Raw genomic sequence first — 13,485 nt, forward strand, 5'->3', positions numbered from 1 at the left:
TGTCTTAACAAATACTGCTGTTCTTCTAACATAATTCAAATTACTGTACAGAGCACTTGCTGTGCTACATTCTTACTTACATGTGTCATTCTTAAGCAAAGTGCCTTTCTCAATTTCTGGTACAATAGTTTGAGCTTTACACATTACATAGTTGCTGTTAGCAATGCACAAAAGCACTTTGGGCTAAATTTACTAAGCATTGGGTTCGAAATCCCAGCGGTTTTGTGGTGGTTTTGCAACCAGGCCAATTTACTAAGGGGATAAAACTGCTGTAAAACCGCCTAGAAAATACACTTTAGAATATAATAGAACATAATTGAATCGCAAAGCACTATCAATGTTTTTGACCATAGAAAGAATACAATAGAATAAAAACCCCAGATCTATGAAGCAGGGATTTTGAAACCCACCGTAAAATGCCTGCAAACCAGCCCAAATAGACCTGCCTTTTGGATTAAGCACTACGATCTGTGCAGGTTTTGTTATATATAAAAGTATAGACATAGTCAATTTAAAAAGAAAATCATGAGGACAGCTTTCAGCCAATTAGCGCCTCCCGATTCGTTTGAATGGAGAGTGACCAGAAGTGACCTGTCACTCTGCAGTCCTGCCCTTCACATGGACAGTCCGTTGTTTTTTTGTTTTGCCAAAACCATGAATGCTACATGGATCGAAGAGGACTTCATTCCAGTATTAAATTGGACAATGAGAGATGTGCGGGGGTGTTTTTTTAAGAAAAAATGAATTAGTACAACAATCGGTGTGTATGTCTTGTCTTTATTTCAATATCTTTTTTACAGGTGGACTACAAGTACAGCAGGCACTTAATGTCTGGGCATGCTGGCACTTGTGGTTCTACAAGTGCCATCATGCCAGGACAGGCTTACTGGGACTTTTAGGCCACCTGTAAAGAACAATTATTACCTCCGCATCCAACGCCATCAAGGGTGCGGCGAAGAGCCAGCTGGTTGTCCCTAGGGAGGGAGAACCCATTTTTTGGGAGGAGGGGACACTTTTTAGTTATTTCCAGCCCTGGGCTGATCAGTTCGGGCTGGTTAATGTTATTGCACTGGGACCCCATGCTGTGTTATCCCCCCAGCTGATTTAGCCTGGTCTTGGTCATAGTGATCTGTGCAGTGCTGGTCTATTGTTTAGCTTCTATTCCGTAGTGGTTTCAATTGAACCCGCCGCAAATACAACACACCATAGAAGGTTGTCATTTAGCATCTGGCAGGGATTGACGGCAGGTTATGTTTAGACATCAAAACCGACCATTAGTAAATGCTATAAATTTGACATGAAAACCCACGTAGTATATATTCTCCTTTTGTGTAAATTACAGTTCGAAAGAAAAGTACATATTTATTTCCATACCCTGAATGATAAACAATAAACTAAACATATAAAAAGCCCAAAGAACTATATAAACCCAATAAACCCTCCCCCCAAAAAATATACAAACCCAAATAAAATTGACATGTAAACTACTGTCTCGTTTCCACACAACTAGGTCATATGAATTGTGCCATAATCCTGCATTATCATCACATTGAATTAAATCGCTTAAACACAGTAAACCTACCAGTTTAACATAACCTTCCGAGTCTAGAAGTAAGTTCTCAGGCTTTAAATCTCGATACACAACACCAATCTGATGCAGATAATCAAATGCCTCAGTCACACATCCAATGCAGAATTTAGATGTCGCCTCATCAAAACTGCCTCTGGGAAGAGAAAAATTATAGGAATTTACACATTAGTATTCACGTTGACATGTACCACATGATAGTGTTTAAACATTTTGATTATGACCGCCCACATAGCGATTACGCCAAATCTAGCTTTCAGTCAGAAACTGTTCACTCTCTCCAAACATAAAACTAAATTAAAAAGTAGGCTGGTTGATTCACAAGTCTTTTCAACAACATATACACAGATTTTATTATCATTTCTCTGTATTTACTTATTGAAAGTACTTTGAATTTGATGTACATCTTGAATATTAAAAATACTTTAATAATATAAAAAAAAGTTAGCATTAATCTATTCTATTTCAATATATTGTATCTGTATTCAAGATTAATTCAAAATGAAAGAGACAAAAGTATTTACCGATCTCTCAAGATGCTCCAAAGTTCTCCTCCAAGACATGCTTCAAGGAGCATATACACATATTTTGTGTCTTTAAAAGTGCGGTATAATCTGAAAATACATATATGCACAGCAATAATGTCTAAATATATACGCATATTGGTTTATTTAACAATGATATCAAATGCTGGCGATATATTTTGTTTAATATCACTTTAATAATTATGAATATGACACTGGTATTTACCATCACTTACCTGTCCTTCCTTCTCTGCAGTGCTTCCTGTTGAGTTGCTGGCAGATGGGTTGCAAACTAATCTGCATTCACAATGGCTGTATGCACATGTGTATTGTGATTTAACCTTGTGAGGATTCAGCAAAGCCTGGGCGACCGTACCACTTACGCTACCTATATATGGCGTAAGTGGTACAGTCATTAACAGTTAAGCTTACCGCTATTTGCTAAATACTAAACGGATGTCATAACACCTCGTAGCATCAGAAAATAGTGCTAAAAGGATTATGAGTCATTCTTAAATAGAGCCCTTTACCTCAAAAAAGGGTCATTTACAGAGTGCAAAGCTCGAATTGTGAGATGCATTGCATCTATATATGTGCACAGGGGAAGCAATCGGAAAGCCGACTGCCTATATACCGGCAGCCGGCTTCCCGACTGTCTTATCCCGGCAAGGGTGAAATGCCGGGCGTCTAGATGTAGACGCCCGCATTTCCCCGACGCCGGGAGGACACCGGCGCCCGGCATCACGATCGCAGTGATGCCGGGCGCCGCGAGCGGAGAGCCGCGGGGGGGAGGGTTAGGTTTAGTGCTCCCGGGGGGGGACAGGGTTAGGCACCCCCCCGGGAGGGTTAGGGTTAGGCTAGGGGGAGGGAGGGTTAGGGTTAGGCACCACCGGGGGGGACTTAGGGTTAGGCACCCCCCCGGGGGACTTAGGTTTAGGCAGCGGGGAAGGGAGTGGTTAGGGTTAGGCACTTAGAGGGGGGATTAGGGTTAGGCACTTGGGGGGAAGTTAGGGTTAGGCACCCCTAAGGAGGGTTAGGGGGGTTAGGTTAGTGGATACTTACCTATCCACGATCGGGATTTCCAGCGCTGTCGTGCTTCCGCTGCGTCGCACTCTGCTCCTGTCGGGCTGCCGCTGACGGGAATCGTCATACCCATTCATATCATACCCATTCCGTGCACAGTTGTGCCTATTTATATGCAGTGGTGGTACTGCTTTATGGTCTATGTACTAAGGGCCTGATTCTGCAAGGATCGTAATTGCAAAGCTGCACGCAGGCTATAGATAAATGATATATGCACGCAGGCTATAGATATATGATGTATGCACGCAGGCTATAGATATATGATGTATGCACGCAGGAAGCTTTCCAATTGTGATCCTTGCAGATATGGTAATGCAGCAAGAGGCATCACGCCTCCTGTGCATTACTTATCCGAGCTGCGTTGCCCAACGTAGCATCAGATAATCTGCTTATGAGTTTAGAGGAAGAGGCCAGGAAATCTTCGTCAGCTGGCGGAGATCCTGGCTTCTTCCCTCCTCCGCAATGGCGGCGACACGCCTCCGTTTCAGGAAACGGAGGGCATCGCCGCCCCCTCACCGCCCACAAACGGCAGCAGACTGTCAATCACTGCTGTCAGTCTGTGAGCGAGTTAGCAGGACCCATTCTGCACATTTACAGAATGGGTCCTGCGCAGATTCCCAAACATCAGGAATCTGTGTTCAGCAGTGCACGCTGAATCAGGCCCTAATCCTTGAAGAGAGATAAAGTGGATGAAGATAAAGTAATAACCAATCAGTTCCTAACTGTCATTTTTCAAGCACAGCCTGTAAAGTGACAGTTAGGAATTGATTGGCTGGTACTTTATCTCCATCCATTTTATCTCTCTCCAAGGCTTAGTACATAGACCCCATGTCACCATCAATCAGTGTCCACTACTCTACCACACTTGGGGGGTAATTCTGAGTCACACACAAAGTCGCTGAGTTTCGGACAGCTATGGAAGCCATATTTACTACTGTATGCTAATACGAGTGTCCATTCAACTAATGCAGGGGTTTATGCTTGTGCTAGCGGACACCTACGCTGTCCATTAATTTTACGCCAGACGCTGCTGTCAACATTAGTACAGTATCACCACTTACACCAGCTCCATGCTAGGTGCAAGAGATCCAGCAGTAACAGTCAGGGCTGCTACGTGTGATGGCTTTGCCACCACCCATTTTATGCCCCGAAATGCCCTATTTCATGGAAAGACAGATTCGCCCATGTTCTGTATGACTGATGCATACAAAAATGTGTCATTTCACTTCTGTGCATGTGCTGTGTGCAAAAACTCCACGTATGCATCTGTGAAGACAGATCTGTGCAACGCAGAGTCAGCCCCTTGTTGTGCCCTTATTATTCCAAATTTTTTGTATTTTTCTACAAAAATATTGTTTTTTTGACATTCATGTTCAATTAACTCCTAACACTAAGGTGCCATCAACGCTGTCTTTATTTTTACTGAAAAAAACCTAATAATTTTATTTTTGTAATAAATATGCAACTGATATATGTGTGTGTATATATAAATAGCATCATTAATTTATACAGCAGCACAAGGGATCCGCAGCACTTGACAAAATACATATACAGATTCTCTGCAAACATAACAAGAAAGAAAATGCCAAATGACTTCCAATTCAAAAATAACGTAGGGTGTAGAAGGTTGCAAGCCAAATAAGAGAGCTGAGACAGTGTGTAAGGATTACAGCCTGGTGGGTTAGGATGAAAGCTGGCAGGCTTAATAAAGAAATGGGTAATGAGAGATCCCGTTTGAAGCTTTGGAGAGAGGCAGAGGTCTGATAGGGAGAGAGTTCCAGTGGAAGGGAGCGGCACAGGCAAAATCTTGGGGGTGGGAGTGGGGGGTTGGGTATGAAATACCAACGGCTTAAAAGCCACCGGTTCAAATCCCAACCCTGGAAGTCCGACAGATCAAAATCCCAACGCCGGCTGGTAAGCATATTTAAGCCTCCCGTAACCCTAACCCTCCCTTGGGGGTGCCTAACCCTAAGACTCCGGGGGTGGTGCCCAACCCTAAGTCCCCCCCCGTGGTGCCTAACTCTAACCCCCCCTCCCCGCACCCTAAACCTAACCTTCCCGGGAAAGGTGCTTAACCCTAACCTCCCCCCCGGTGGGGCCTAACCCCCCTCCCCCTAGCCTAAACCTAACCTTCCCGGGGGGGTGCCTAAACCTAACCCCCTCCCCCCGCGGCTAACAGCTCACGAAGCCCGGCTTACCTACGTTCGGTATGCCGGGCATCGGGATTTCATGTGGGGCTAATGGTAGGCGTCGATATTTAGTCCCATGGCGGGCTTTCAGTGTCGGGATTCTGGCAGGCAGCATTCCGACCACTGGCATCCTGACTACATCCCGGAGTTGGAAGAGGTAATCAGCTAGGTACAGACACTACAGATGTTATCATAGCAAAGAGGGGAGGGGGAGTGGAGGGAGATCAGATCAAATATTTATGGGAGAGAGGATTTGGTGGGGGCTTTGCAGGTGAGTGTGAGGAGTTTGAATTGGGTTCTGTAGAAGAAAGTGAGTGAATAATTTGAGGATAGGGGAAGCAGAAGAAAAAGTTTTTTTGTCTATGGGTGATAAAAGGGTCTGATCCTGGAGACATTTAGAAGGTGAGATTGACAATACTGTGAGAGGGACTGAATATGGGGTTTGAAAGAGAGAGCCAAGTCAAGGGTAAGTCCAAGACAGTGGACTTGTGGAATACAACAAATGGCAGAGCCGTAACTAGACTTTTTGGTGCCCTGTGCCAGAAAGAGTATTGGTGCCCCCCTCATTTTTCAAAGGGACGTAATGCACCAAAAAAGGGGAATGGCCTAATGGGGAAGGGCCAGGGAAGAGATAGAAGAGGCCAGGAGATGCTGGGGATGAAATCAGAGGAAGCTACAAGTGAGAATTATAATAAACAGAAATTTGACAGGCCCAAACAGCGCCCCCTGACGTGTGGTACCCTGTGCACTGGCCGCACTACCCTAGCTACAGCCCTGACAAATGGTGATGTTGTGGATACATAGCAAGATGAAGAGAGGTGGGAAGACTCGGGAGGATGGTAAGCTGACCAGTTCAGTCAGGAGGAAATTGCAGATAAACAGCTGGAGACAGTGAGTGGAGTGAGAGAGAGATCAGAGGAAGAGAGGTAGATTTCAGTATCATCAGCAAAGAGATATTGGAGGCCAAAAGAACTGATTATCTCACCCGGGGAGGAGGTATGAATTGAGAAAAGAAGTGGGCCAAGAACAGAACCTTGAGGGGACCAACAGGTACAGGAAGCGTTGGGGAGGTGAAGTCATGAAAAAAGACAGAGAAAGAGTGGTCAGAGACGTGGGAGAACAGCCAGCAGAGGGCAGTGTCACATAGACCAAAGGAGTGAAGGATGTACAGGAAAAGAAGGATGTACACTTTAGTGAGGACAGTTATTTATTGTCGAGTTGACAAAGCTGGGAGCGGAAAGCAAGGTGGTAAGACAGCTGCAGAGAATCAACTCTAGGGGGGGGGGATTCAATTAGGAGAGAGTTTGCAAAAGGCGAAAAACTCGCACACTTCGTGTTATAATTCGCAAACTTTGCCTTCATGAGCACACCCGAGATACGCACAATTCTATTAGAAATGCAAATTTGCACTACTCACAGTGAGAGTGTGCGAATTTTGTCCAATAAGTGAACAAGGAAAATAGCATAAAAAAGTGGGGAGACCTTCCTGGATCCCACCAAAGTGAAAACTTTGGGCCTGATTCAGAGCCACTCGTAAGTGGCAGCTCGTTCGCTCCGAGCGATGTTTGCCCAACTGCGCATGCGTACGGATCGTTATACGCATGCGTGAACCAGTCAGTGCGGCCGAAATTCATGTGCTCGCAAAATAGCGAATGCCTGCTAATTTGAGTGACAGGATGAGGCGTATGTGGGTGGTAACAGGGGAAGGTGCTTGAAAACGGGGAGTGGAGATCCGATCGCAGGCGTGCTTAAAGGTCATAACGGGCGTTTTATGGGTGTGCATATTTAAAACAGCAGCGTCACTGACCACGTCACTGGGTTATTTTATAGCCAGAACTGCTTGCAAAATTGTGGTAGCAAAAACCAACCACAAGAATAGCGAGCAGCTCATACCCTGTTCGATGTACTCGATTAATCTAATAAATAGCGGACATGACGTAGGATGCGAGCGGACAGGGGGCGTAGTTTCCCAAAAAACGACCGCAAGTTTTGTTCGCTCGTTCAGACCTAGAGGCGTGAACAGACCGCAAACAGCGAACGGTTCATTTGAATAGCCACCCCTATTTTCTGGACGAGCAAGCGCAAATAGCGACCGGCTCTGAATCAGGCCCTTTGTTAGCAGAATTATGTAGAAGACTGTTAGTGGCCATATGGAAAGTACTGTATGCTTTTAAAAGGCGTCAAATGGCTGCTTTATTTTACTTTTTTGTAAAAATGCACAAATGTAAAAAGCTGTAGAATTTTGTTTAATTACAAAGGAATAAAACAAAAAATGCAAAAAAATTTTTTAAAAAAAGATGCTTTTTGGGGTAATTTGAGGCAACTTTAAAAAATTTTAAAAAATTATAGAAAGAATTTGATAAGATTTTTTTTCGTTGAAATAATTACTTTCATTGAATTTGGGGTGCATTATTTAGCCAAAAAAAGCTTATTTTGGGGTAATTTTAGGCCATTTTTTTTTCACCCCAAAAATGACATGCAATTATTGGCCAAATGAAGCAAATTGAAAAATTCCAAAAGTCTAATTAGTCATTAGAGGGGGTGTCCGAGGGGATCTGAAGCAAGTCCTGAAATTTTTACCCTAAAAAACAGATTTTCCTTACCTTTTTACCTGCTCAGGGGGGTGCAAACAAAAACAGGCGAATTAAGGCCCCAATTTATTAACGAGTTTTATCACCAAAACAAGTGATACATTTCGCTGTGTATGAAAAATGGTGCTCCAGTCAATCAGCTCCCAACTGTCATTTTTCTAACAGTTGACAGCTGATTGGCTGGAGCACCATATATCATACACAGTGAAATGTATCACTCATTTTGATGATAAAACTCGTGAGACCCTAACTATGAAAAAGAAATGTGGGTCTGGAATTGAATTGTGGGACCAAACTCGCACCTAGTTGAATTCCCCCCTAGGAGGTAAATATACTAGAGTTTTTAGAAATGGAGATGTTGCCCATAGCAACCAATCAGATTCTACTTAACATTTAACTAGCACCTTCTAGAAGATAATAGCTAGGATCTGAGTGGTTGCTATGGGCAACATCTCCACTTCTAAAAACGCTCACTTTAGTAAATTTACCCCTAGGAGTGTGAATACAAAGGAAAAGAGAGAGCTAGGGCTGTAATTAGAGACAGGGTCAGGGTCAAGGGGAGAGTGTTTTAAGAATAGAACAAACAAGAGAAAAGTTGAAGAAATTGTCTAGATGGGAACAGGCTGTGAGAGACAGGGAGATGAGGAGGTGTCATAGGAATTAGATCAAGGGGAAGGAAGGAGAGAGGAAGTTAGGGTTGGGAGGATAGAGGGAGAAGATGGGAAGAGGCTGGATGGGAAAGGAATGGGTGGGGCGAGGAAATTCTGTTGGGAGGCAAAATCCTGATGGATAGGAGGAGAGCATAAATATGAAATGGAGGAAATTTGCGGTGGCGTGCAATTTCCTCCAATGTCACTGTCATTTTACGTTATGCAGCAAGTTCAACTCAGCATTTGTACAAGAGTTCAGGAGGCACTGCCTCAGAAACAGTTAAGCAAAAATTAAGCTGCATTATGACTAGATGGAAAGCCTAGGTCGAAGTAAACTCCTTTGTAATTGGAGAACATCAATTATTAGAAAAGGAAAAAATGTGATTCAATCCGTTATTACTGTAAAAATGAAATTGAATAATGAAGGCGCTTATTTGAAAATTTAAAGTACAAGACATGTAAAAGTGATACATTTTTTTTTTTACTTAACACACTTATTTCTAACCACAGCTTCACAGCCCAGGGAATACAGCCCAGGTCTGCAGTAAAGAATCATAGATGGCTATGACAGACAGATGTAAACTGCAGAAGGCAGCATTGGACAAGCCGGACCTCCAGTAGGTGGGAAAGAGGAAGCGAGCACCACTCCTAGCTACTCCAACCGGAAAACAACACCACTTGAAAAGGATACATTGAAAGCGAGAGACTATAACAAAGTGTCCAGGCATCGTATTCTTTTTTTCTCAATTAATTAAGGAGAGACTAATGCTGGGTACACACTGGCCGACATATCGGCTTGTCAAATGAACAGCCGATATATTGTGTGTGCGTCGGCTAGTGTGTACCAGCGATATGTCATTCACAGACATATCACGTCAGCTGTGCAGCACAGCCAATGCCCAATATATCTGCAGATATATTCAGATGACCACCCGTACACTTGCTGCACAGGCCGACCCGGAGGGGGGGTGACGTGCCCCCCGGCCAGATGACAAATGCTGGTTGTTCAGGGTGTATGAGCAACCATCGTCTGCAGATACTGTATATCTCTCAGGTGTGTACCCAGCTGTACTCCTACCGTGTGAGAAACACCACATTCAAATGGCCAGAAACATGTCTCTTAACCCCTTCACCTCCTGGGGCTGAGAGACTATATTTTAGCAATCAGACACCAGACTCCATTTTAACCCATTCACCCACTATGGTGGGGAAGTATTAAAAACTAATAGTTAATTACTGTTAATATAAAGCTTGTTATACAAATCTAGCAGTAAATCAGACATGCACTGTGAAAGGCACCGGATTTACACAGAAATATAAGGGACAGAAATTCACAAAAATATGTCAATTCTGAGCAGAACGCAGTGAGCAATTTCTGACTGATTTCCAGCTGTGTTGAGACAAGAAAGGAAAGACAATACAGGTTATCTTTCTTTAAAATATGTCAATTTTTTTTTCTAGTTCTTATGCACTTTAAATTGACCTGTAGTATAATGGTGCATTGCTAATACCAGTAGGTCTGAGTCAGACACAGCTGCGTTCTTCTGTGCGTCTTTTGCCGGTCGCACATCTGCTGTTTTATGCTTGTACCGCTGCAAGCCCTTCCCTGGCGTACATCCGTGCGTATGAATGTGCAAGGACTGAGACACCCAGTTTGAGTGTTTCCAGTTGCTGCAATTGTTCTTGATGTGCCCTTAGACTCCACTATTGGTCAAACCATCAAAACTTGCACCAGCTCCATGCAAGGTGCATATTCTCCATCTGAGTATGTCCTCCAATGTGAGTGATTAAGCCGGCGCCGGTATTCTGATAAGTGTTGGGATTCCAGTGTCGGCTTTCTGAACGCCGGAATCCCAGTGGTCGGGATTATGTCCGCATCAACCTACATAGCATGCGACTAAGAATCAGGCCCTATATGTAATCATCATTTAAAAATAATGTTGTATATTATTTCATTTAAAAAAAAACATTTTACTTACTTGACTATGAATGGAGAACAAGCCTCTTCTAATATGCTTTTTTCCGAGTGTATATGTTCTTGCTGCCTATTCTCCACAATGTGCTTCTTCTTAATACATTTCATAGCAAATGCTAAGCTTTCATTTTTTACTTTTACCTGCAAAAGGAATAAACATGGCTGATCAATGCCATACCCATTGTACGAGAGTTGATTACTTAAAAAAGAAAATAAGGCACACGTTACAGCTGCGTCAGCACCACAATCAGATTTAAACTATGTTCTATCCTGAAATTATATTCTTAACATTTCCCCCAACCCTTTCACTTAATTGGACCTGTTGGATAGCCTGCATGCCAGGCCTAAAGTAAGTAACCTTTTGGAACTGTGTTTTACATAAGATAATAATTACCCTTTATATTGGTAAATATATTTCTTTCCATTTAATTTCATTTTTTTTATACTAAAGTAAAATTAATTTATAGATTTGTATTTCCCAAAATGTTTGCTAGAATTTCACAAAGAAAATATTCTAAAACAACTTGTCAAGTTAGTCCATATTTCTAAATTAACATTCCTGCTAATGAAGAATTTTCCTTTTTTACATAATTTCACTACTTTTTATTCACTGGTTTAACACCAGTTCACAGGACCTATTTCTTCCATTTCACTTCCAGATTGAGGACAAACACATTGTTTTTTATAAATAGTATATTAATAATACAAGCAAGATCACTACACCACAAGTTCTGATATAAACTTAGGTAACACTATGTAACACACATTATTATTATTATTATTATTATTACTTTTTGAATTATTCAGTTTCTCCTAAAAATAAAGGGGCCAATCCAAAATACATGTGATGTATTCGCGGGTGTGAGTCATCGCACCAACGGGCGCACTTGATAGCAGCCCGGATTCCCATAAAAGTGCTCGCAGCCCCATAGGGCTCCGAGCAAAATTATGCGACTTTGGGCTCGGAGCGAGCTGTGAGATGCCATGTCGTTGCCGCCATTTTAACGTGGTGGTAACAGCAGTTCGCACTCTTTGCAAGCAATTGGATTGACCCCAAAGTCCCTTACCAGTTCCACTCTCCCGAACCCTCCGACACCCAATGTGGTTATAATCTCTAGATCATCAAATGGTGAGGAAGAGGAAAATTGTGAAACTGTTTCTTTCATTTGAATCTTTTCAAGTGACACCATCTTGTCAAACTGTCTACCTGTGGATTTCCTAAAGAAAGGAACAAAAACAATGTGAATAAATTATTCTACAGCAAATTGTCCATTAATTAATCTGACTTTGGACAAATAGTAGTATGAAAACAATGTTGGTGTAATTTGTGATACATAAAGGAATCAGCTCTTTAATCCAGCACTTCAGATACTCTAGAAAAGTTAAAAACGAGTGAGAAGATAAACGCTTGCATTGATGTGAATAGGCCCATTTATTTAAATGGTGTTTCCACAGGAACACTAATCATCCACTAAGTGAATGGATAAATGAAAATAAAAATAGGAGTTTTCCATTACTACCCAAATTAGGTTTGAAGATAACTCTTATATTTGGACAATTTGTAGAGCTTTTTAGTGTTTTCATGCCACCAAGCCTTCAATGTTTTCCCCAACATCAATATAGATCTGGAAATCTATAATTCATTATCACTTTGATTATGCTCAATATTGAAAGCTAGCCACTAGATCATTAAAATAATTGCAGCATAATACAAACCAATTACCCTCTCAATTAAAAAAAGTCCAAACCTCTACTGCTCTTTCATACATTAAAGATTTAGAACAAATACAGATGTGTCTTCACACATCTAGCCTCAATACGCCAATCTAACCTCAATACGCCACGCAGCACGACTTGCCTGGCGTGAGTGAGCCGCCACGTCCTATGCAACTCTTCTAGCGTAGGGCATCTTTTTTGACAAAAATGCAACTAGGACGCACCAGCAGACTGTGCTGATTAATTTGATATGTTTATCTGTGTGCACCTGCGTCTGTATATGAAGCACAACGGAACTTGGGAGGGTATTCACGAAAGCATGGAAAGAGATAAAATTGTGAGAGATAAAATATCAACCAATCAGCTACTGTCACTTTACAGGCTGTCTTTGAAAAATGACAATCAGGAGCGGATTGGGTGGTACTTTATCTAATTTTATCTCACTCCAAGAATTTATGAATACCCCCCTTGGAATGAAAAGAGCTTAGGCCGCTACATTGTATCACTTCATAGCGTTCCTGCTAGGCTGTTTCAGCTGGACGCCGCGCCCTGCCCTATTTCTGGAAGGCAGAAAGCACCCTGTCCTCCAGCATATGAATGAAGTAGTGTTCACTCTAGAACCGGCAGCAAGCAGGGCGCCCGACCTAGAGCAAGGGCACTTCTGCGCGAGCGTCCAAAAAGGGGGTGTGTCTCTATGACACATCCCCTTTTTGGCATTCTGGGGGGCGTGCCCGGCACTTTTGGACATGTCTGGCAGTCCTCCTCTGCAACGTCCTTCGCTCTGTTGTTGTTAGCCTACCACTGCCAGTGACGGACTGCTCTGTAATGCACATGTGCGATGGCTGCCTGCACATGCGCATTGCACTTTCACCTGGTGGTGACTCGGTAAAGCCTGGAAGGCTTTGCTGAAGCCGGAAAGGCTTTTGCTGGTCGTGGTACTGCTAACACCATCTGTGGATGGTGTACGCTGTACAGTGACAAACAGCAGTAAGCTAAGATGTGGGTTAAATACTGAACAAGTGAGTGCTAAAGGGGTTATGTCTCATTGTCAAATGGAGCCCTTAGTAGGGATGAAATATTGAGCGGGAGATGTAACAAAAATTGCATTTTTGGGGGTTTGCATTTATGACATTGCTGCATCCCGCTCCCGACATTTTTACCTGGCTGCG

General features: G+C 42.8%; 1 protein-coding gene across 2 annotated transcripts in view; it reads right to left on the reverse strand.

Moving 5' to 3' along the window:
• Window positions 1-13,485, reverse strand: part of PRKG2 (protein kinase cGMP-dependent 2) — a 94,870-nt gene that overhangs the window by 11,576 nt on the left and 69,809 nt on the right. The window contains exons 10-13 of one of the 2 annotated variants that reach the window (XM_088452114.1): window positions 11,755-11,818; window positions 10,605-10,741; window positions 2,113-2,202; window positions 1,583-1,724 (exon numbers count right to left, since the gene is read on the reverse strand). In XM_088452114.1, the coding sequence (XP_088308240.1) occupies window positions 1,583-1,724; window positions 2,113-2,202; window positions 10,605-10,741; window positions 11,755-11,818 (433 nt within the window). Of the gene's footprint in view, window positions 1-1,582; window positions 1,725-2,112; window positions 2,203-10,604; window positions 10,742-11,667; window positions 11,819-13,485 lie in introns of both variants that reach the window. The other variant, XM_088452113.1, reaches the window with a different exon arrangement.

The sequence above is a fragment of the Taudactylus pleione genome, unplaced genomic scaffold (genome assembly GCF_031769625.1).
Source record: "Taudactylus pleione unplaced genomic scaffold, aTauple2 ptg000033l, whole genome shotgun sequence".
Taxonomy (NCBI): Eukaryota; Metazoa; Chordata; class Amphibia; order Anura; family Myobatrachidae; genus Taudactylus; species Taudactylus pleione.